At 47.5% G+C, this 24,005-nt stretch overlaps 7 protein-coding genes across 8 annotated transcripts; 2 read left to right on the forward strand and 5 right to left on the reverse strand.

The window, feature by feature from the left end:
• Positions 1–184: 184 nt before the first annotated feature.
• LOC6545650 (paramyosin, short form) lies at positions 185–12,143 on the forward strand. 2 transcript variants are annotated; one of them, XM_001971573.3, is made up of 9 exons: positions 185–576; positions 1,231–1,287; positions 3,176–3,262; positions 3,326–3,492; positions 5,170–6,041; positions 6,143–6,270; positions 6,342–6,454; positions 10,697–11,312; positions 11,408–12,143. In XM_001971573.3, exons 1-9 carry the CDS (start codon positions 454–456, stop codon positions 11,882–11,884), a joined length of 2,640 nt encoding a protein of 879 aa, XP_001971609.1. In that variant the 5' UTR covers positions 185–453; the 3' UTR covers positions 11,885–12,143. The 2 variants fall into 2 exon arrangements, with proteins under 2 accessions (XP_001971609.1, XP_026832587.1); XM_026976786.1 differs by lacking the exons at positions 185–576; positions 1,231–1,287; positions 3,176–3,262; ... (2 more) ...; positions 6,143–6,270; positions 6,342–6,454 and adding an exon at positions 7,730–8,559.
• A 694-nt stretch (positions 12,144–12,837) lies between these two features.
• Positions 12,838–13,533, reverse strand: LOC6545651 (chorion protein S16). Its single transcript, XM_001971574.3, has 2 exons — positions 13,101–13,533; positions 12,838–12,980 (listed from the first exon to the last, which is right to left on the reverse strand). The coding sequence occupies exons 1-2, from the start codon at positions 13,435–13,437 to the stop codon at positions 12,895–12,897; spliced, it is 423 nt and encodes a 140-aa protein (XP_001971610.1). The 5' UTR covers positions 13,438–13,533; the 3' UTR covers positions 12,838–12,894.
• Positions 13,534–14,829: 1,296 nt separating this feature from the next.
• On the reverse strand, positions 14,830–15,476 carry LOC6545652 (chorion protein S19). Its single transcript, XM_001971575.3, has 2 exons — positions 15,462–15,476; positions 14,830–15,372 (listed from the first exon to the last, which is right to left on the reverse strand). The coding sequence occupies exons 1-2, from the start codon at positions 15,474–15,476 to the stop codon at positions 14,830–14,832; spliced, it is 558 nt and encodes a 185-aa protein (XP_001971611.1).
• Positions 15,477–16,347: 871 nt separating this feature from the next.
• Positions 16,348–16,923, reverse strand: LOC6545653 (chorion protein S15). Its single transcript, XM_001971576.3, has 2 exons — positions 16,866–16,923; positions 16,348–16,794 (listed from the first exon to the last, which is right to left on the reverse strand). The coding sequence occupies exons 1-2, from the start codon at positions 16,875–16,877 to the stop codon at positions 16,471–16,473; spliced, it is 336 nt and encodes a 111-aa protein (XP_001971612.1). The 5' UTR covers positions 16,878–16,923; the 3' UTR covers positions 16,348–16,470.
• Positions 16,924–17,789: 866 nt separating this feature from the next.
• On the reverse strand, positions 17,790–18,615 carry LOC6545654 (chorion protein S18). Its single transcript, XM_001971577.2, has 2 exons — positions 18,563–18,615; positions 17,790–18,376 (listed from the first exon to the last, which is right to left on the reverse strand). Exons 1-2 carry the CDS (start codon positions 18,575–18,577, stop codon positions 17,879–17,881), a joined length of 513 nt encoding a protein of 170 aa, XP_001971613.1. The 5' UTR covers positions 18,578–18,615; the 3' UTR covers positions 17,790–17,878.
• Positions 18,616–19,243: 628 nt separating this feature from the next.
• On the reverse strand, positions 19,244–23,992 carry LOC6545385 (erythroid differentiation-related factor 1). The gene is made up of 6 exons (XM_001971579.3): positions 23,801–23,992; positions 21,284–23,750; positions 20,979–21,228; positions 20,606–20,917; positions 20,349–20,542; positions 19,244–20,285 (listed from the first exon to the last, which is right to left on the reverse strand). Exons 1-6 carry the CDS (start codon positions 23,819–23,821, stop codon positions 19,900–19,902), a joined length of 3,630 nt encoding a protein of 1,209 aa, XP_001971615.1. The 5' UTR covers positions 23,822–23,992; the 3' UTR covers positions 19,244–19,899.
• On the forward strand, positions 19,648–19,826 carry LOC26526430. The gene is made up of 2 exons (XM_026978094.1): positions 19,648–19,668; positions 19,701–19,826. The coding sequence occupies exons 1-2, from the start codon at positions 19,648–19,650 to the stop codon at positions 19,824–19,826; spliced, it is 147 nt and encodes a 48-aa protein (XP_026833895.1).
• Positions 23,993–24,005: the final 13 nt, after the last annotated feature.

A 24,005-nucleotide genomic window follows, 5' to 3' on the forward strand; every position in this document is an offset into this window, starting at 1 on the left:
CACAACAACACGGCCGCGTGAAAAGTCACTCGAAAGTCCCACTCACATAGGAGAGAAGGGGGCTTATAGATATATCTAGCGGTATATCCCACTCGGATCCGATGCGGGGAGAGCCGACGGCGAGCGAAGTCAACCGAAGGCGCCCGAAGACGGCCGAAGACGACCGAAGGGAGCCGAAGAAATCGTTGAAATAGACGAATTCAGCTGGCAGGCCACGCCAATTCAACGAAATACTCTTTATTCGAACGACAACGGGATCTCTTGTTCAGTAGATCACCAGCCTTACTCCGACGTTTATTACGAATTTTCTCGGTGACTCGGTGACAACTACAAAACTGCGTGCGGTGCTGTAGAGATTTTCGCTTGAGAGGAAACACAAATCATAATACTAGAAACGCGAACCGATCGCACATTAATTTAAAGTACCAGAATCGAAAATCTGACCTAGCAAACATGTCGTCATCGCAGGCTGTCCGCTCCTCGAAATACTCCTACCGGGCCACGTCCACCGGACCCGGTGCCGCCGATGTGAACATCGAGTACATCCAGGACCTGAGCTCGCTCTCCCGCTTGGAGGTAAGGATCCCGTCTCGTCTCGCCTCGCCTCGGAATCGTAATCGGAATCGAACTCGAAGTGGGAAGCGGACCGGTATCGGTATCGGCTGAGAAATCGGCATCGGATTAGAGCCCGATTCCCCAAATCCCCAAAGACGTTGGAATTCCGACCAGGCAATAGGAATACGAAATGCGTGTGCGCCAAATTTCTTCAATATCTACGAGAATTTCTCTCTCTTGTTTCGGTGTCTGTGTAGAGACTGAAAAAGAATCAGAATATAATCAAGAAAAAATAAGAAAAAAACAAAAACTAAGAAACCCGAAAAATTCATCTACACTCTATATCAAATGCACATATATACCGTAGATATATATTCGTGTGTTAAGTTCTCGGCGCGTTCTTGTGTGTGGAAATATAGAAAATTCGGTGAAGCAAAATTCTAGATGTCTATATGTATCTAAACGTGTCTGTATATACATATGCATTGCTAAAAATTATGTAATGGCCACCTCTGGGCAATACATATACATAGATGAGAAAACATCGAAGAAAAATTTGTGAAGAAATCAATGCTGTGCTGTAAAGTGCTTTTTAATGAAAGTTTCAATCAAATCATGAAATAATGAGTCCATAAAAGATCACACTCAATAAATGTATCCACCATTTTCTTGCAGGACAAGATCCGTTTGCTCCAAGATGATCTTGAAGTTGAACGTGAGTTGCGTCAAAGGGTGAGTAATCCAAAATGGAAAAATGTATAATTTTAATATTTCTTATTATTTTTGGAATAGACTTTTGTTGTAGTATTTTTTAGGTATTAGAATAGATTTATGTGGAATATATTCCTTATATATAGGGTTGGAAGTATGTTCTTCCTAGGGTCATTGGGCTTTTTTAGTGAATATGTTTTTTTGCTGATGAAATCAGCTTGAGAGATATGACATATCTGAGGAAGTTAGAAAAGATCAGCCCGCATTCCCCGAGACCCAATGGAAATCAAAGCGCCAGGAAAAAGCATTTTTTACTTTTTCGCCTCGCAAATGTCACCCTAAAAACAGCAAAAATATGTGGAAAGCCAAAATAAAATCAAAATAGAGAAAAGTAGCAGAAGCGATAGAACCAATAGAAAAGTCAGCAAACAAATGCAAATCTAAGAATAAACTACCCTTCGTAGAGTTCTGAAAGTGTGAAAGTAAATGATAATGATGTGCATTGAACTTCAATCGCTTTCGCTTTTGGCTTTTCCTTTCTTGCGGAGCATTGATAAATGATTTTTCCCCTGACTTTGCAAAGACAGCGGCAGCCGCAAAGACAGAAAAGTCAGGAATAGCCAGAGAAAAGTGGGAAAATTCGCAGGCCGAAAGTGCACTTCATTCAGCGCGATCCTCTTGGGCATTACAAATTTAGAAAATGCGAAGAGCTCTTGCCGGAATGGAATGGGCTGGCCAGGAATGTTCTTAAAATTTGTTAAAAAATCACATTTAATTACTTTGTGCCTTATGGATTAGCACGCACTCGCACACAGATACACCGCCCCCCAACACACACTCACAATATATGGAACAAAATGGCTAAAATTAGCGCACGACATTCAATACAGAGAAGCGAATGATTAACTTGAAAACAACCAAAATATGAGCAGAGGAGAAAAGAAAATAAAGTAGCCAAAAAGCCATCATCATCACCATCTTCATGATCAGCAGCGGCGGAGAGGAAAATTCGCTCGCTCACTGCGGGAAAATCTTCCCATTTTGTCTGTGGGCGTGTGTCTGTGGGAAAATTAAATAATTTTCATGCACATTAAAAGTCTTCACACCGCCAGGCATTTTTCCTACATTTCCACACATGCATATATAGGCGGCAAAAACATGTATCTACAAGATACATATGGCGCAAATGGATTTACGGCCCGTACTTACGTGGCCTTTGTGGCAGTCGGCAACTTTTTGTTATGCCAAATGAACGGACAAACACATGTTCGCCTAGGTATTATCATAAACATAAATGTTGAAACGTATTCAGGGAGCGATTTTAAAAAGATTTATCAGACCAACACAGCCTTCATGTAAGCCTAGCGCATTTTAGCTAGCGGATTTTTTTATGATTGCTTTGGACAGCTCCAAATACCAGAAATCCCACTGGCGGCATCTAGCACATAGCTTTCATAAAATAGCATTTAATTGCAATTCGCAAAATTGACCAAACGAGGTCGTCGACAAAGGCGAAAAGCAAATGTTTAGATTCCGAGGGAGCCAACAAAAAATGTTTCTGTTCAAGCGAAAAATGTTCGAATGCCTTTTTGGAAATGCAATCTAGAGAAACGGTGTGCGGCCGCCCACAAAAGATATATACGCATATATAGACGCATATATCGTGGATGCAATCGGACTATGGCTACACCTCTGCGTGGAAGATTTCTTGGCAAGATGCCATTGTTATTTTAGGTGTTGCATGTGCATAATTATTTTTGACTGATTAATGTGATTTATAATTTTTATTATGGGCTGTTTGAGTATCCACAGAGCATGGCTAGCGCAGGGTATTTATAGATCTTTTAGTTTATACCAACTCCCTAATGGAAGCCTTCCCTAATCTCTGCTTGTATTCTTCCAATTTCAGATCGAGCGCGAGAAAGCCGATCTCAGCGTTCAGGTCATTCAGATGTCCGAGCGCCTTGAGGAGGCCGAGGGTGGTGCTGAACATCAAGTGAGTACCAAGTGGCATACCGATTTAATATATCCAGCCAACTGATGTACCCTTCAATCCCAGTTTGAAGCCAACCGCAAGCGCGACGCTGAGCTGCTGAAGCTGCGCAAGCTGCTTGAGGATGTTCATCTTGAGTCGGAGGAGACCACTCTGCTTTTGAAGAAAAAGCACAACGAAATTATCACGGATTTCCAGGAACAGGTTGAAATCCTAACGAAAAACAAGGCCAGGTAGGCATTCTCACAGGCTCTGGCCATCGCCATCGACGTCCCCTATTTCCATTCCATTGACCCAGAAACCATACCATATCCAAAACATAAACATCTGCATCCCGAGCTGTCATGCATCCGCAGAACATATTTATTTGCCCCCAATGATGATGATCAAGTGGCGTCAGCTGGCGCTCGCGGACATTTCAATGTCTCTAGATCTCGTGCAGTAACTAAACAATACAATGCCTAACCTTGCGCTGCCCCGCTGACCCAAAAATAAAAAAAAACAGAAAATCGAAGCGGATTATATACCATTCATCAAATTGCCATGACATGCGAAATGCAAAGCAAAAAAAATTAAGAAAACATAAATCTGCATGGCTTGCAAGTTCTATTGGCACAAATTGCGGCCAAAAAGCCACACGTATGAGAAAAAATTCGAGAAACTTTCGGTTGCTGGCCGCCTCTCATATTTCCAAATCGATGCGAGCGATTTCCAAAAATAAATTCCCAGGAATTTTGAAATCGCAGCCAAATTCAAGGCTATCCAAAGTGAACTAGTCACGCAGATTAATCTGCTCCTGTATGAATCAATATCAATATTGATTCTAAGCCCCAGTTCCCTTAAATCAAGTTCAAAGTTGAGTTCGTTTACGATCTTTAAGATTTCCACCTTTAAAATAGGTGCGCCCGAGTTTGCGCACTTCCGTTTCAAGACAAGGACGGAAGGTCGGAAGATCGAGCAGCCGTCCCACTCTATCGAAAAAGCTTCGCAAAGCTTTCGCACGGCGAAACTTTCTTCCATATGTTATGCCCACCACCCATACCATATTTTCTTTCTGAGCGGAAATTTATTTATAGAAATTTTGAAATTTTCATCCACATTCTTGAGCAGAGAGGCTCTTTGTTGCTGTTGCCATTCCGCTCCCACCGCCTCCCTGCATCGCTCCCTCTCGCTCGCACCAACGCTCCAACCCAAATATGTCTTTGATTGAATCATATAGAAAATGTGTTTATTGTTTTTGTTGCTGTCCCGCTCCGACCCATCGCGTATTATGGAAATCCGATACGTTTTTTGGCTGGCTTTCCACTTGTGGGTGGGAAAGGTCGGTTGCACCGATTCTAGCCCCCTGACAGGTGGAAAAGCTGGCAAATGCCACGGGTTGCACACGGAAAATTCGATCGATGCTCAAGGCGATGTGTAATGGGATTACTTTCATCGATCCAGAACACACTTGCTTTAATATGGTTGTAATAATTGTTAAAGATTACGATAAGCCAAAGGTACTTAATTCATATAGAAGACCAATTCGCAAATTTATCGAAAGTATCGATTTAATTCAAGCTGCAAATCGATTTCTGAGCAACATATGTACACTGATCATATTACGTATCCTATCTTTTCGCCCCCCAGCTTATGCATATTTATTTTACCAATCAATTATCATAGCTTGCTTCCAGGCAGACCAAACACGATCTTAACCCTTGGACTGCAGAGCCTTCGACCAGCGATCGATAATCTTTCGATGAACTTTCGACCGCTGGCCGAAGGCTCGCAGATCCGCCCAAGCTTGCTAGCGATTCACAGCCCGGCTGATCTCACAAACCATGCCTAAGTATCGGGAATGTGATGATAGACCCCCAAAACTAAACTGGAGAACCCGCTTCTCCCTATTTTTAACCGAATGCTTGCAGAGCCGAGAAGGACAAGGCCAAATTCCAGACCGAAGTCTACGAGCTGCTCTCCCAGATCGAGTCCTACAACAAGGAGAAGATCGTGTCGGAGAAGCACATCTCCAAGCTGGAGGTCTCGATCACCGAGCTGAACGTGAAGATCGAGGAGCTCAACCGCACCGTGATCGACATTAGCTCCCACCGATCCCGCCTCTCGCAGGAGAACATTGAGCTGACCAAGGACGTCCAAGATCTGAAGGTCCAGCTGGACACGGTCTCGTTCTCCAAGAGCCAGGTCATCTCCCAGCTGGAGGACGCCCGCCGTCGCTTGGAGGACGAGGACCGTCGTCGCTCGCTGCTCGAATCCTCTCTGCATCAGGTTGAGATCGAATTGGACTCGGTTCGTAATCAACTCGAGGAGGAGTCCGAGGCCCGCATCGACTTGGAACGTCAGTTGGTCAAGGCCAATGCCGATGCCACCTCCTGGCAGAACAAGTGGAACTCCGAGGTGGCTGCCCGCGCCGAGGAGGTCGAGGAGATCCGTCGCAAGTACCAGGTGCGCATCACCGAGCTGGAGGAGCACATCGAGTCCCTCATCGTCAAGGTCAACAATCTGGAGAAGATGAAGACGCGCCTGGCCAGCGAGGTGGAGGTGCTCATCATCGATCTGGAGAAGTCCAACAACAGCTGCCGCGAGCTGACCAAGTCGGTCAACACCCTTGAGAAGCACAACGTTGAGCTGAAGAGCCGCCTGGACGAGACCATCATCCTGTACGAGACCAGCCAGCGCGACCTGAAGAACAAGCACGCCGACCTCGTCCGCACTGTCCACGAACTGGACAAGGTCAAGGACTCCAACAACCAGCTGACCCGCGAGAACAAGAAACTGGGAGGTGAGTTAACCACTTGCATGCCATACCATTCCAAAAGACTTGTATAATGGTATACTGTTGTTACCATGATATTAACCTACTCCAATTTTCTAAACCGCCAGATGATCTTCATGAGGCCAAGGGTGCCATCAACGAACTGAACCGTCGCCTGCACGAATTGGAACTGGAGCTGCGTCGTCTGGAGAACGAGCGTGATGAGCTGACCGCTGCCTACAAGGAAGCCGAGGCTGTAAGTATCTGGAAGCACATGCCCAAAGGGTTAAATATCACCTAAATAATTTTTCTAATCCTATTTTGTAGGGCCGCAAGGCTGAGGAGCAGCGTGGACAGCGCCTGGCCGCCGACTTCAACCAGTACCGCCACGACGCCGAGCGTCGTCTGGCCGAGAAGGATGAGGAAATCGAGGCCATCCGGTAAGCTACTGCTCAGGGATCAGGGAACTAGAGTAAGCCCCCCTTTTGGAAGTAGCCCCACGCCACTGCCTCGCGAGTGACAGCGAGAACAGACGAAGGTTTTCGCTTCCCCTTGCCAAAGCGGAAGCCCCAAGAAAATAAACACCCCTCAAGGCCCCAAGGGGGAAACTATTCGATTGATTCGCAATCGCTTTCCACTGCCAACACAATTGATAGTGAACTGACCCATTTAGCAATTAGCAATCAGTTCGAGTTCTTTAGTCGCACAAAAAGCAACGGCATTAGTTTTCCATTTGGGCAGCCAGGCAAAAGATCCTGATCCCACGGAAGGTTCACAGGCTCAGCTCAAGAAGTGGGTTTTATCCATCTGGTTTTCAGAACCGCATACCGATTTTCTACAAATCCGTATCTAATTTTCCGCAGAAAATTGCGCAGTTGCTGTGATTACACAACCAACGTGGGTTCATTGTGGAAAATCGAAACATCCCACTGAGAAAACTTTCGAGTTGAAGAGTGGCTCTCCGGCAAGTGGTAGGTTTTTGGATTACTCATCATTCGAGTTGGTGGTCAGTGAAGGTCTGTGATCTTATATCTCTAGCGGAGATCTGGACTATCTTTCTTATTGAAAGATAAGTTATGTGTGGTTTTATTAGCTAATTTTACACACGTTTCCGGTAATTGTCCAAATTCAAAAGTTTCGATTTGAAATGTTCAAATAACCTTACAAAGATAGATTCGAGATACCCTAATTAATAGAACATTTATAATATGCATTTGTGAACATTTTAAATGACGCTCCACAGTATGTATTATTCGTGATTCCCTAGTTCTTTTGAGTCTTCCATGGCTGTTGCATAAAATGCCTTGCTATTATGACATTGTCTATGAGCACTTTGCCAAAATGAATCAATCATAGCCGCACATTGACTGCCAACAAATGATGATGATAATGATGATGGTGATGATGATGTTATTGTCGTCATCATGCTCATACCTAGCGCGATGCCAACAGCTGAAAGAAACGAAATGCAATCTTTTTATAGATTTCGACAAATTTGAAAATTTATTTGCAAAGCAGCAGCAACTGCCACTGCTGCCAACCGAGGAGAACCCAAGAGACCCCAAGCTACAAGGCGACAAGGCGACACACAGAGGCGGCGACAATTGTAGCTTTAATTAGAGTACTCTTAAGCAAACACACTAGTCCATTAGACCATCGCATACCCCCCACCCCAACCCTTGAGAAATCCCCCCCAGAAATACCCTTTCCAAACCATGGCCCTAGCCCTCAAACAAAGACCTTCCCGCTTCCGTCCGACGACGACGACCTACGAGGATAACTATGGCTACACGATGAACTTCTACCAGCCCATGCTGGACTACCTGGACGCCAAGGCCAAGGGTCTGGAGGTCAAGAAGCCGCACCTGCCGTGGGTCAGCGAAAGGGGGCTGAAGCAGTACCGCCCCTCGAATGCGGTGCGACAATATAACGCCGACGAGATCGTCCGATTGTCGCGCACCTGCGCCGCTCGGGCCGACGAGATATTGCTTAACTTTCGGGCCCAGAAACGCTCGCCGTTCAGTGTACAGAAGTTGGTCGACGCATCGCGAGTGACCAAGCACCTTGAACCGGACACAGTTGTCGAAAGATCGCGCCAGCGCCGCCGCCGCCGCCAGGAGGAGCTCGAGGATCTGATCAAACGCGACACCCTAAAGATATTGCAGCGCATCCGTAAGATTGAATTGGATAACGAACTCGACCAGATGTCGGACGATTTCAAGCGCTCGATTCGCGGCAAATCCGCCAGTGCCATTGCCCAGGCGCTGCTCTCCGAATCGGAGAAGAACATCAAGACGGCCAAGAAGGAGGAGGAGGACTACATCGCCCAGACCTTAGTGCGCTCGAGTCGGGCTGTCTCGCGTGCCCGTTCGCGTTCCTCCTCCCCCCTCGATGGCCAGTACCGCGCCCATGCGCTCCACATCGAGCTCATGGACGACCGGCTGGTGGACAAGCTGGACCATCGCGTCTCCTCGTCGCTCCACAATGTGAAGCGCCAGCTGTCGACCCTGAATCAGCGCACTGTGGAGTTCTACGCGGACAGCAGGTGCGGTATAGAGGATAAGTGCTGGATCTGTCGCAAGGTCCTGCGCACCCATCCCAAGCTCAAGGACTATAGCTACGTGTATTGGAAGCACTAGGTCCAGGTCCCAAATGTCCCCAGTGTTCCCAATTCCAATCCCCATCCCCATGCCAGCCCCTTCCTTCGCTCACATCTTCATTCGATATCTTAGATTTCAAGCACGAGGTACTTAATCTTTTCTGACGATCCCAAATGTATCTGAAAGTGTGTGTATTTCACCGCCAAAGGATATATTTTGTGTTACTAGACACAACGAAGCGGGGTAAAACCTTTTAAAAATCACATATATGATTTTTAGAGGCCTCTATTTTGCTCATACGAAATAGTTCCTTACAAATACCAAAAGCCACGAAGTGGTTCCATATATTTATCTCGAGATATTAAAAGATCCATATTCAGAAAGCCACAAAAATGTGTTAATATCAAGTGGATCGATCCGCGTTCCTCTGTGCACTTCCCATCCGGGCAATTTGAATAAATGCGAACATTTTTGAATTGCAGCTCAATTTTTTGTCTGAGCATCCTAGAACCTCCTCCCCCGACCCGGCAATTTGGCATCTCTATTTGTCTGTTGGTCGTTCCTCGTCTGGCACAAAATGTATTTTTGTTTCAAGAGTTTTTGCGAATCGCGATCTTGTTTTGTTCCACTATTGTGTCTGTTGTGCAGTCTTCTGAGAATAATTTATACAGAATTATGCGCAGCATATTTGTCCACGGCTAATTGCAGAAAATCGCCAGCGATTTGGTCATTAATTAGAAACTTTGTGGGTGTTTCTTGTGTTTCTTGTGTTGGGCATCTAAACACAACCTATCTTTATAGTATAAACTTTCTTCAAATTGGGTGGATAATCAACGCTCCCATCTACAGTTCATTTCAAGTTATAATAATCCCCAAATGCCAAGTTAATCCACATCCAAGTCTATTCATCACTTTCCCCTGAAATAACGACTTTTGGATCTGGTCCTATCATATTTCGCACCCGCACCTCAGAAATTTCGAGGCTGTCAGTTTGATTTGCGCGTAGATGGTCCGACCAACTATTTCTTTGGGTTTGTCCTTCAAATCGAGATTTATTTTATTTTCAACTGAAAAGAAAACTGATGCGCATGACAGCAAAAACAATCACAAGAAGAGACAACATTAGACCCAGCAAATATTTTTGCGTAAACATTGAAAACAATGGCGGGGAAAAATTAAAATCTAAATGGGAATGCTTAAGCTCTCTACCTAAGACACTAGAAAAGCAAATACCTTGGCAGAACGACAGCAATGGGCACACACACATGATTTTCAGATTAAGTAACCAACACAGGGGCTCCTATAAGAAAACTTAGTATTCAGCGAAACAAGAATAATCATCGGAATTAGGAAACAGTGACTGATTATATTATTATATAACCAGGGAATCGGAAATGAGGCTGCGAGTAGAGCAAAAAATGTCTGTATCAATATAAAGGTAAAAGCACCTCTATGTTTTCAAAGGTAATATGTTCAATCACCGCATTATTAATTGACTTATCGCCACTGAAATAGAATTCAGTAGTCATAGTTCACTTATCACTAATTGCAACAGGTGCATCTCCTTTAAATAGTTTAGAAAGTGAATCAGGTAGAGTATCAGAAGCGCAAACATTACTCAAATTTAGTTGGCTCGCTGCACCTTCGCCCAAGAATAGACGCATGATGCACTTACCCCACAAAAACCAAAAAATTAAATTTAGGGGGAGAAGGAACTAGTCGGCAAATAGTTTGGCATGTAGGCAACAGCTATTTGTGACAAGTTCGATGTCTTTATCATGCGTAAAAATACACCGAAATTCGCGAATGCAGCAGCCAGCGAAACAATGAAACATTTTTGACAATGCCAGAGCACCTGAGTTGAGTTGAGTGGCTGACTGGCTGAGTGGTTGAGTGCCCAACTGCTGAGTGGTGCGAAAAATGTAAAATTGTGGGTCAGGCATTGGGGCCAAAAATAGAGCCAGCAAAGCGAATCGACGGAGGGTCATTGTGTGGCAAACTGGGGCTACTTCTTGGTATCAATGCAATCGATTGATGGATGGAAAATGTGTCAAAGTTCTAATGAAAGTATGCAATCCGCAGCAAGCAGACCTCGATCGAGATCGAGCAGCTCAATGCCCGCGTCATCGAGGCGGAGACCCGGCTGAAGACCGAGGTGACCCGCATCAAGAAGAAGCTGCAGATCCAGATCACCGAGCTGGAGATGTCCCTGGATGTGGCCAACAAGACCAACATCGATCTGCAGAAGGTGATCAAGAAGCAGTCGCTGCAGCTGACCGAACTGCAGGCCCACTACGAGGATGTCCAGCGCCAGTTGCAGGCCACCTTGGACCAGTATGCCGTTGCCCAGCGCCGTCTGGCCGGTCTGAATGGCGAGCTGGAGGAGGTGCGCTCCCACCTGGACAGCGCCAACCGTGCCAAGCGCACCGTGGAGCTGCAGTACGAGGAGGCTGCCTCCCGCATCAACGAACTGACCACCTCCAATGTCAGCCTCGTCTCCATCAAGTCCAAGCTGGAGCAGGAGCTCACCGTGATCGCCTCCGACTACGAGGAGGTGTCCAAGGAGCTGCGCATCAGCGACGAGCGCTACCAGAAGGTCCAGGTGGAGCTCAAGCACGTCGTCGAGCAGGTGCATGAGGAGCAGGAGCGCATCGTTAAGCTGGAGACCATCAAGAAGTCCTTGGAAGTCGAAGTCAAGGTGGGTGCTTTGGGATATAGATTGGCTTCTATATTTGTATATTTTATTACCTATCTGCTACTATACGACTCTACCAACTTCTGCAATCCACCCAGAACTTGTCCATCCGCTTGGAGGAGGTCGAGCTGAACGCCGTCGCCGGCAGCAAGCGCATCATCAGCAAGCTGGAAGCCCGCATCCGCGATCTGGAGCTGGAGCTGGAGGAGGAGAAGCGCCGCCACGCCGAGACCATCAAGATTCTGCGCAAGAAGGAGCGCACCGTTAAGGAGGTGCTGGTGCAGTGCGAGGAGGACCAGAAGAACCTCATCCTGCTGCAGGACGCGCTGGACAAGTCCACTGCCAAGATCAACATCTACCGCCGCCAGCTGTCCGAGCAGGAGGGTGTCTCCCAGCAGACCACCACCCGGGTGCGCCGCTTCCAGCGCGAGCTGGAGGCTGCCGAGGATCGTGCCGACACCGCCGAGTCCAGCCTGAACATCATCCGCGCCAAGCACCGCACATTCGTGACCACCTCGACGGTGCCCGGATCCCAGGTGTACATCCAGGAGACCACACGGACGATCACCGAATAGAGCCCCACGCTCCGCACCGAGATCATTTCATTATCAAACGCTAACCGAACCGAACCCAACCAATCCGAGCCCAGGAAGAAGACCACCTGGCGGAGGGCAGAGTTCAGAGTGCAGGACGAGAACGAGAAATGCGTGAGAAAGTTTTTATAATTTAAATTTTTTTGTCAACCCCCAAAAGCCGCGGCAGCGATCAAGAACCCAGTGAACTTCGGCGGGGGCTCGTATAGGCTACACACTATAAATACATAACACTACACATCCTATCTATATAATAATAATACTATTTTGAAGTTCATGTAATTTAATTAAAATAATGAACCTGAAAACCTAAAAACAAAATAAAAACAAACCAACGAAAACTTGGCAGAGTTTTGCTAGCGATAGAGATATATACCACATACGATATATAATACTTGTACGTAGAGAGATGACAGAGATTCAAACAAGAGAGTTGGCTGAACAATAACGTTGGATGGAAATGGAGCCCATTGAACGGAAAGCACTAAAACTTAATAACTTGAAATGGAAATGATAATCGTCACCGAAATCCCACTAAGCACGCCACCGCAGCATCGAGTTAACCGAGTTACAACCGCTTCTACTATTTGTTTTTAGTTCACTTTATGTTTAGTAGGTAAATATCTGTGTGCTCGTAACGAATTTGAATTTTACATTAAATCAGCATCAACAAAACTGAGCGATTTTCACATTTTTTACTTTGTATCTTGCAATAAAAACGAAATTCTATTCATAATAATAACAATAAGAAATTGTAAGTGAAATTCGGTTTTACTAATGGGTGGTCTTCAAGATTTCTAGACGGCGTTGCTTTCATGTTATGGATAACCCAAAGAAAGGTTTCATAAAATGCGGAATTTTTTTCGGTGCATTTCCAAATAAAGTTTCGATACGGTTTGGTTTTCCCCGCCCAATAAATTAGTTCCATTGATTTGTATTGCTTTAAGCTATCACTATTTATTAACACTTTGGGAGCTACACAGTCCAAGCTCTTAGATGGCCACAACACCCAGTTTGGATTGGGTATCCAGAATCGCCTTCTCGCCATAAGATCCGCCGTAATGGCTCTTCTTGAAGACTGAAAGTAGAGATAGAAAAGAACGTAAGTACGGGTGGCATAAGAGTGATGTATTGTCATGTGAAGATTCAATATAATCCGTATATGAACACCACAATGTTGCTTAGGCTAGGAACCCACCTGGATCGATCTCAGCCACGAAGGAGCGTGGTGGCAGGGCAGCAGCGTAGAGCTTGTCCAGAGGACCGTAGGGCTTGGCCAGAAGAGGACGACCCTGCTCCCATCCGTAACGGTTGAGGGCATACCAGTCAGCACCGTCCAGCTTGGCGGCGGAGGCAGCTGCTCCGGCGGCGTTGGTCAGGGCGGAAGCCTGCGCCTCGGCGGTCTCGGCGGCCTTGACCACATCGCCGTAGCTGGCGCCGTATCCGGATCCGGATCCGCCGTAGTGCGGACGATTGGCCACGGCCAGGGCGACGCAGCAGGCCATCAGGCAGAGAAGGCGAAGGGTGGCGGACATTTTTTTTGGTGGTGGTGCGAGGAACGGACTGTTTCGAAAACTAATTAACCAGAGCGTGTGTCCAAATTGCTTTTATAGCAACACCATTTGAGCTGCTCCGCGATTTGTGAGCTCACCAGACGTGACCAAACCACCTCGATGACCAGCCACTTTCGGGGGGCATCAGCAGCCACTGGCAGCATCTCCAGCCCCCCCTCCGACCCCTCGGTCCCAGGGCGATAAGGCCACGGGATCGTCTCCAATTTCTATGCTCATTGAAATTGCGCGCCAAATTGCGGCGCTGCAACAACCCCGGTAGCCCCGGGAACCCCGAGAAGCTGCTCCATTGATAGCGACTTCCCCCTGCTCGGCACGCTCTGTTCGCTTCTGGTGTGTGCGGTATCGGGGCTTTGGCCGTACTCCACGGCGATCCGGCCCATGCACGCATCGGAAATCGGGCCAACAGGGGCTTAGCCACCACCGATCAATGGACAATAACCGGAACCACCAGCGGCGGAAAGTCTTTGGGCGGCGGGCAAACTCTCATCTTATGGCCTCTCAGTTCTATGAACTTATTTTCCGCATTATAGCCAATTATTTAGGATAGCTGAAATTGATTTTATGTCGCCATCTAGATTAATTTGTTATATTACATCAATGTTCTTTTGGTTTAGTACTTTATTCTTGATACACAATCCAAATTAGCAAAATATACTGCTACTAACAAAAACCAATAACTAGTTACGTACTTTGCCTAGTACAAAAGTATCTAAGACATGAAATCACTTATAATAAACTAAAACTAGTTCAGCCAAACCGCTACACATGGCAATAATTTCACCGACAAGTTTTCCCAAGAATTGTGCCGCACTCGAAGCCAGAATTCTTGCCGTGATTCACCGCTCGACTCGAATGTCAAGCGCTGGCCAGCAGCATTGAAGCTCTTGGCCAAGAGTTCGGCCCCAAACAAGTCAGCAGATGCGATTGCTTAGCAGCCAGAAAATATGAAACTCGGCGAACTGTGGCGCTTTCTGGCCACAAGATTATTGACTGACTGACACAATAAGTAATTGAATGTTTATGCCTTCTGCCTTCAGCCAGTTTGGTGAGTGATTTGCGAGCGAGCCGGAGCAAGCAAATCCGGAGCACGTTTCCGCCAAGCCACTCAAAGACATTCCCGGTGGCGACTGCAATCAAGTGAACGATGCTCCACCCGCTCTGAACAGCTGCTGCAGCTGCATTTGAGCTCGAAAGCCCCGAAAATTTGTTTGCCCATAGATATAAGCAATAGCTGAAACAAAAGCCCCGAAAAATGTATATTCCAAATATTATGTTTTTCTCTAGTGGTTTATTATGTACACGATCAGGCTGAGATCAAGTATCCGCCAGGTTGGCTGGGGATCAAGTATTCGCCTAGTAGCCGCTGCTGCGGGGTGCAGAGTACTGGCTGACGTACTGGTTGCCATACTGGTTGCCATACTGGTTGCCATACTGGTTGCCATACTGGTGCTCGGGCACGAAGAGCTTGGCCACTGGAGCAGCGGGGCGGATGGGCAGGATCACCTTGCTGTACTCCGGGGGCGAGACGTAGGCCCTGTAGTTGTTCTGGCCGGGGTACAGGAGGGTGGCTCCGGCGGGCTGGACAGTCCAACGGGGTCCATAGCCGCCACGACGGTAGTTGCCACCGTTGTAGCCACGTCGCTCACCGCCATAACCTCCGCTGACCTGGATGGGGCGCAGGATCTCGGGGGCATAGCTGCCGCGGGGTCCACCGGCAATGATCTCCACGGGGCGCTCATAACGCTGCTGACCCTCGGCTCCAGCAGCAGCTGCCGAGCTGGCGGCGGAGGCGGCGGAGCCCTCCTGGCCGTAGGATCGCTGTCCGTAGCTCTGCTGGCCACCGTAGTTGGCATAGCAGCTGCCCACGATGCAGGCGCAGAAGATGACGGCCAGAGACTGGAAAATGAGGAAAACTTGCTGTTAGCCTAAGTCCGGAAAATTAAAGGGCAGCAGGGAATACGGAAGCGGTTCTCAGGGACACTTACAGCGAACTTGTTCATGGCTATGTTGTATGGGTTTTGGCACAGTTGACAGAATTAACACTTTAAATGGCCAAGCACACTTCTTTTTATAAGCAAATTCATTGTTGCACTCGAAACGTGATCTCGCCCAGAAATTTATCACGGCTCAAGAGCTGCTTCGCCGTCTCTTCTCGGCCAGCTCGTTGGGGTACTTTCTGTGGATTTCTAGCTTTTCCTAGCCAGATATCGGGGCTCCACGCTCCACGTTGAGCTCGTTTCGGCTTGAGCAGGTTGCTCACCGCAGCATCGTATCGCCCACATTCGGCGGTCGACCTTCGGTGGGGGTGGCAGATGCAGATGCTCCCACTGAGGCCCAAAATCAATGGTGGCTTAATGGCTGGTCATGTGGTGCGTGAGGGAACGCCACCGGGTTAATGGGATTACGGGCCAACAAGGGGTTCAATCAACGTGCCAGCTAAGCTTGCTTGATCGGTAATTAAAACTGATATGGACTTAAAGTTAGTTTCTATACCTTCACATAAACAAAACCATTCACTTGCATGCTTACTAGCAACGTTTGAATATAACTTCATAGACATTATCATTATCGTATCTATCATATCATTATGATATCTTTGTGCTCATTGACATATCATATTATTATTTTCACATAGTTTTCGTTTTGGTCAGGGGATCTTTTAGAGACTGATTTCAAAATAGGTGAAATATATTTCTTTATGTGTTTCAAAGTATTGGACAATACTTTAACTGAAACTCCATCGACATTTTGCCGCGAAGTGCATAGTTATTCTATATAGTTCTGGAATAGAACTAGTGACCCACCGCTAAATCTTTACCCAAGTGCGCTGGAAAGTATGTCACAATGCAAAACACAATACGGATTTCTGTTCGGTATTTTCCATTGCGTTCAAGCTGCTTTTATTCACTGATTCTCAGAGTTTCGCCACGACAGCCACTCGAGAAATTGAGCAAGGAGTCGATAGTTTAATTCACTGTCCAGAGGAAGCGGCAATTAGTAGGCACGGTTTCCGTAGCCGCGTCCGATCTCGTAGCCGCGAGCACCATCCACCTCGTAGCTGGGAATGGCGAACTGGCGGTAGCTTCCGGGATTCACGGCAGCGGCGGATGCGGCGGCGGCGGCAGCGGCACTTCCTCCATTACCCTCCGATCGCAGGCTGCGGGGATAGCTGTTGTAGCCACGGGATGGTCCGTAGGCGGGCACCTCCTCGTAGACGACGCGCTCAACGCCACCATAGCCACCACCATAACCTCCACGGTTGCCGTACACTGGGCTGGCGTTGATGTAGGCGAACAGGGCCAGGGTAACACAGACGATCTGATGGTGGAGAGGGGGAAACCGGAGGATTAGATGGCTGCCACTCCTTTCTGCGGACTCGCACAACTTACCAGGTACTTCATGGTGAGTGCTTAGTTTTGTTGGTTTGGGTTAATCAATCAAACTATGATTTACCGACCAGAAACGCCCGCTTTTATACGCGAAATTTGGCCTGGACACTTACGTGACCTATATACACAAGTTGTTCTGTTTCAGCCCAGAAATGGCATTTCATAATTGCCCGGCTGGAATATACTCACATTTGATTTATGTACTTCCATATACTTGTTGTCGAACCATTATAAAATCGCTCGGTTACGCGATGTGCTATTCCACGGGGGTTTGGGTAGTGATAGCTCTACGAACACGCGGCTCTCTCAATTGGGATTGGGACTGGGACCCACGAACGCGTTTATTTTCGAATGCACTCCAAAATTTGTTGCGGTGAACTTTATGTTTTCCACATTCTTGGGGGTAATGGTTTCCAGGTCGGTTGTGCCCGGAACTTGGTTGGCCTAAGGGAGGATTCTTCTAGAAGCGGTTCTAGCCGGTTTCCCTACTAAATATTTATATTGTGATATAAATGTGATAGAATCTTTTTTTTGGAACTTGGAAATTGTACCTAACATTTCTAAAAATTTCATAAATATTTAACAAAAACATTTTAAAGCGTGTTTCAGGCAAAACAATATTTTCTATCAACTACTTTATATTCCATTGTAATACAACAATTCATTTTTCTACTTCAAATATTTAAGCCGAAGTATAACTTAAACTTGGCTCAATTTTAGCTCTTCAGCTTTATTTGGCATTACAATTTTCCCCACTTCAACCAGCATTTTCGCTTAACTATGAGACCAAGAAATTTTTGCTGGCTCAAAGTATCGCATGGCATTGCATTGAACCGCAAGTCTGTGCCGATTCCGCTAAGATATGCAGATCTTAACTCTTGGCCCGCAACCAGAAACCCAGCAAGAATAACGCACTCAAAATTGAAGTCTTGATGTTTGGCTTTTATTATTATGACCTAGTTCCTTATGGGACGGTAAGCTCTTGGTTCACTGTTCACGTTTCCCGTTCCCACTTAGTAGCTGGGCCTGCTGTAGCCCTTCTTTCCGGCGGCCACGGAGCTGGCAGCAGCGGCTGCCGAGCCTCCCTTCACCTTCTCGCTGTGTCCGTACTCCTGGGGCACGTAGCTGCTGGGGGGATAGACGGGCTGGATGTGGCGGGGAGCCTCCTTCCAGACGAGAGGGGATTCAGCGTTGGGAGCGGCCAGGGCGAGCTTGGCCAGGGCAATGGCCTGGGCATCGACTGGTGGGGCGCCACCGTAACCAGCACCGTACTGGGACACATTGGGACCGCTGTAGACAGCGGACACAGGCACAGCCACCGACTCGTAGCCACCGCCATATCCTCCACGGTTGCCGCCGTATCCACCGCCGTATGAGGGAACGATGGCCTTAACGGTCAGGGCGGGCTGCACCTGGTAGGCGTAGCCACCGACTGGGGCACCACCGTATCCACCACGGGGACGTCCATAGCCGTTGGCCGAAACGGCAGAGATGGCGCAGAGGCAGATGCACTAAGGGATTCAAGAAGAAATTCAATTAATTGGGGTATAATTTAAATTTGAACTGCTTTAGCAACCAAGAAATTAAAACTCCAATGATGTATCATTTACAACTCTATATTTAGTGATATACCATTGGAGGGATCATTCTGGATAACCAAAGAATCATTTGGGGTGTCTGTAAAATTTGAGACTCACCATGAACTTCATCATTCTGGGGCTGAGTTGCTTAGTTGATCGATGCGAAGGTAACTAATGTCTTATTCTGGCGCAATGTTTTGTTTTTATACCAGATCCAGGCTGAAGCCCAACTCTTACGTGACGAATATGATGCAAGTTTCGGCTCTCCGGGTGCCCGGAGACGCAGTTCCAGGCCGCGGCTCTTTGTCCAGCAATCTTGAGACGCCGCCGGAGACGTGCAGCCAGGCCGAATCCGTACTGGCCAAAATGCTGGCTCTCAATTCGGGCCGGTCCAGATAGCAGGCGTCTGTGCTTACGCCATCGTCTACCGGAGACGAGACCCCATTACGTAAGATTCCGACCGCATGACTCTTCGTGCTCCGGATCCACATAGTTTCGATCAATATTAGAGGCAGTTTGCCCCACGGTGCCGACAACTTGACACCGATTTTTCAGTGACACAGTGAAGTCAAGGCAGTGGCCTGAAACTTCTGCTGCGTTGGTAGAATTTATATACAATAGCAAAAAAAATGGAGATAAAATTACAATAAAATTATAAACACTTGCCGTTCCACTTTCCAAACTGCCGCACTAAGCTTTTTATAATATTCAAGTGGCGCTACACAAATTGTGAATGGCTTATGGGCGGGCGCAAACGTTTAATAATGAATAATAAATTATTTAAATGTTGGCCAGGCTCAGGGTCCCAGCAGCCAGTAGCCAGAAGACAGGTGAAAACCATCTTTCTCCACATGCAGTTTCTCTGCCAGATTGCTTTATTGGGATTTAAACTAGTTGCTTTGCTCTTAGGAATTAAGTAAAAATATTAACATAAGACTGGGAACTGGAACTAGCAAACGACACGATAAATATTAAATAGTAACAGTATTCGCAATGTAAAGCCAAAGTGGGTCGGCTGAAACCTCAAGCCAAGATTGACGGATCTGAACATCCATCGCAAGTCCGATATAGCTAGCTTGTTGAACAGATATTTAGTGGAGGCTAATCTAGATATACGACACGTTTGGGCCAGGGCCCTCAGACTTTATAAGAGCCGAGCAGCCGATGACCAGATCAGAAAACTGGCTCCAAACGTTTGCAAAATGAGTAGTCTGCGTTGCAAGGTGAGATGGGATGATTATGGTTTCATCGTGATGGGTACATTAATGGTATTTTCGATCTGCAGATCCTACAGTTGGCTGTGCTGCTGGTGCTGGCTGCTTTGCAGATGGGAGCAGATCATTTGGCGAGCGATGAATGCGGCTGCGGGCGGCGGGGTTGAGATGAGACATCAATAAACAAGCGACGAGCAATGCATACAATTCGAACTGTTGTGGGTTCTGGGTTAAAACCTATCAGAAGACACGTACGGCTGGTCGTGGGGCCAGCTGTGTTTCGCACATGGCCCGTAGCCGGGCGAGCAGCATGTGCAAATGCTTTAAGCAAGCTGTCGACGATTGCTGGGCCCCTAGGCCATGTTTCCCAGTCAAGGTTTCCATATACATGCGCTTGTACAGCTTTGACAACTGCTTGGGATCCTTGCCGGCCAGCGTGAGCTTCGTAAGCGTCTTCAGCGCATTCTGCAGGCGGCTCTCAAAGAGCGTCAAATGGCCGGCAAACTCGTCATCGGCCACCTGGCCACTGTTAGTATCGATGACGTGGGCAAATATGAGCTGACACTGTAAACAAATGTCCAAAGCCGCTTGCATTTGCTTAATTTTCTGTGCAGTGTGGGTTGAAACTGCCGGAAAATGGAGAAAATGTATTTCTAAACTCCTGGTGACCTTAAAGATTGTATACTCACGTTCGGCCAGAAATTCGTGAAGGGAAATCCGCTCTAGCTGCACCACCAACAGGTCTCCCACCTCCTTAAGGCTCTCAAGTATTTGCGTGGCCTTCTCGTAGTGGTATTTACATAATTGTAGAGTAGATTTCGGCAGCTGAGCGAAATCACAACAGCCATGTGAACGCAGCTGCGAGTAGTGGAAGGAGGCAATCCTGGAAGTCAACAATTGTTTATTTGCAACTAACAAATATTGCAAGTCAATGTCCTGAACCTACCTTTTGTGTATTAAGCCCGATCGAAAACTGTATAGTACTTGGCGTGCGCCAGGGTGTTCGACATCGCAAAGTCGCAACGATTTCTGGAGCAATTCCAGCACTTCTTTAGAGGCGTCAACTAGGCTGGATTTGTCTGCAGCGCTGTGGTCCTGAAGTTGTTTGGCTAACGTAAAAGTGGCAGTGGATAATTCCCAATGGACGAGGTCCCATAGCTCGGGGTTTGCTTTGCGAGTATCCAGACAATCCTTGGCCTTCTCATAATAGCTGAACGCCTCGTTATAGAAGGCTTTTTGGCTTTCCAAGGTAATAGCGCTAATTGAAGTTGATACCGAATGAGTTAAAAACGAATAGAGAATATTAATACACTATTTACCTTTCATTGGGCATAGTAAGATGGGCGCGCAGGCGCATAAATCGACCAATATTGCAATATAGAAAGGCCAAATTGACGTTGTCTTCTACGGCAGTGAAGGCGTCTATGCCTCGACGTAGGCAATCATAAGAGTTGACTGTTAGCTTGACATACAACGGCTCGGAAGGATCTGCTGTTGGGCTATCATCCGTTTGGCCATGGCCAGCTTCTTTTGTGGACTCCCTCTTCTTCATTAACTCACTGTACTCTTCTGCAATATATAATTTTCATTAGTAATTTATGATTCCAATAGTTCTGCTACCTACCTTGAGCCCAGTACATGTACTTAAGACCTAGCTCGTTCCGCACGTTTCCTAGTCGCCGCAGCAGTTCATTGCTTTCCGCTTTCTGGGCATGCTCCAATGCTTGTTCGTAGCACTTGCAGCTATGCAGCATCACTTGCTCCACATTGTTGGAAGGCGCCAATGAGGGCAGCTCCTCTTCTTCGCCTTCCAGCTCCTGCGCCAACTCGTCGCCAATGAAGTCCATGGAGGCATCCTGCTCCTCAAACTGCTGCATATATTCCCCAATGCTGTCCCAGTTCTTCGACATCTGGAAAAAGCAGTCACCTGCCCGGCCTAGCAAACAACTGTACTGTGAAACCACATTGGCCATATACTTGTTGAGCACCTGTTGGCAACGACAGGCCAGCTCAATGGATCGCAACGTAGATCCGTACCTCCGGGATTCGTAATAGTGCTCAGCCAAGGTGGCAAATGTCAGGCAAGCCTTCTCTAACAGCAGGAGCTTTAAGTGGACGTTCCAGGAGCCGAAGTGCTGTGTGTTGAACTTGGCACTCATCTGCCGATTGCTGGCATTGACGGATTTGGACTTGGCAGTCGTGGCAAGTTCCTTGGATTTGCTGCGCTTGGCCCTGGAGTTTGGCTTCTTCACAACTTGGGCGGGCTGCTGGCTCACTTTAAGCTGCTCATATGGTAAAGGAATGGCGCTACAAGGCTTCGCCATATTCGGATTTTGCTCCTCATGCAGAATGCGACGCTTCTCCTCTTGTTTCGCATTTGTCTCCGACTCCTTGAGTTTCTCCTCTTGACTTCCATTGAAATACTGCAGGCAGGATAGTCCAGCACTAATGTGCTCCAAAGAGAAGCTACACCGCTCAGCAGTTGTAGCTATTAGAGGAGCTGGCTTGGACTTCTTGGCATGGGATTTAAAGTCTCTTAGGGCATCACAAATATGACGCACAGCCACGTTAGCTCTGCCACCGCCCTGCTCGCTACTTTGGTAGCTCTTCTCGCTTGGGTAGTCTAGTAGGTCGTCTTCATAGTCCTCCTCGTCCTCCTCTTCATCGTCATCATACAACGATTGATCATCCGAGTCTACCTCGTCAAACTTGGGCGCCTTTGGATCGATGCCAGCCGGCACATGTAGATCCGAGAGTATGTAGTGGGAGGAGCTCACGATTTGTGGGTACTGTTCCTTGGGCAGGAGCTTAATGCAGTTATCCAGCAATGCCCGTATGTTGCCAGCTGCCTTAGGACTTATGTGCGGCAGCGTGTTCTTCATGTTTCGGGCTACTGAATAAAGCAGCATTCCCACCGGGACGGTGAAGGGATTAACCTGTTGCTGGGGCGGATCTTCCTCGGACTTCTCAGATGCCTGACTCTGGCATAAAGTTGTTAGATCGTACAATTTGACTACGTCGTCGTTTCGCCCCTTGAAGAGCCAATAGGTGTGACCCGCCTTGGTGGCATTGGCCTTAAGAAAGGCCAAAATGTTTTGCGCAACGTTGCGAACCACTTGAGGCGAAAACTGAGAGTTCTCCAGGTACGGCAGGTCCTCAGTCTTGATGATCTCGTACTTCTGAACGATGCCATCCAGATGATAGCACATCACCACCTCGGGCACATTGCACATTAGATTGTCCAACCAGTAGTCGATGCCGGTTAGCACATTTATGGGCTGGGCGGCATCCCTCAAACGCAAGCTAATGCACGGCCTGTTGGGCCCTCCAAATATGGGCATATCCGTGCCGATAAGCATGCGTATATCCTCAAATGTCCAGACCACGTTTCTATTAAAGGCATGGCTGGACTTTGGGTCTGGCACATTCTCCTCTATCTTCGGTTCTGGGAGAACTGGTCCCGTGATGGGCAATCCCTGCTTGCGGCTGGTTAACTGTGTGGGTGTAGTAGCTACGTCGTAGTCCAGCTCATCACCAGTTTGCTTCAGGCTGTGATACAGGAACTTGGACAGCAAATTCTTTGTTTGCAACGCCTCGCGGGACCGCTCCTTCAGGCAGTAGTTGTGCTGTGTATCCCCATATGTCAGGACGTGCTCCAGAATGAAGGACCTTAACCACTTCCAGTCGTCGTCCGCCTTTCGCAGCAGATACTTCTGGATGTCGAACTCATCCAGGAGCAATGTGTTGCCCACCTTGTGCACAACCATGCTGATGGCGCTCTGCGCACTGTAAGGCAACTTAAGTAGCTGCTTGATGTTCTCCGCGTCGCTGACCACATCCACCTCCCCCACGCAGTCCGGAAACATCTGGCCCAATCGAAAACTGGCAAACCCAGCACTTTGATAGAGGGCCTGATGTAATCCATGGCTGCTGTGCGACGTGGTTAGCCAGTTGAGGGGAGGGAGATTCAAGTTGGTGTTGCACTCCAGCCGCTTGAAGTGGGCGGGCACGGGCACGGGGGACAACTTAATCACCGCCTGGCTTTTCACCACGTCCAGCTCGTGTGGCCCAATACTCCTGCACCGTTCAATCTATCGAAAACAGGTGTTATTTATTTTATTTTCACGGCGCACAGTCTCACCTCTTCATTTCTATCTTCCATAATCGCGCTGGCTCATTTGAAACTGCCTGAAAACCCAATCCCGTCGAATATTCAAGAAACTTCGAGCAGATGTGTTTTTGTTTTGCCGGCTCAGCTGAGAGCTGCTGAGAGTTATCCAACACTAGAGAGCCGGCGCTGCCAACTTAGTTACATGGAAGTAGTTATACTAAAGTAGCCAATAATA

Source organism: Drosophila erecta, unplaced genomic scaffold, assembly GCF_003286155.1.
Source record: "Drosophila erecta strain 14021-0224.00,06,07 unplaced genomic scaffold, DereRS2 tig00000021-arrow-pilon, whole genome shotgun sequence".
In the NCBI taxonomy this organism is placed as follows: Eukaryota; Metazoa; Arthropoda; class Insecta; order Diptera; family Drosophilidae; genus Drosophila; species Drosophila erecta.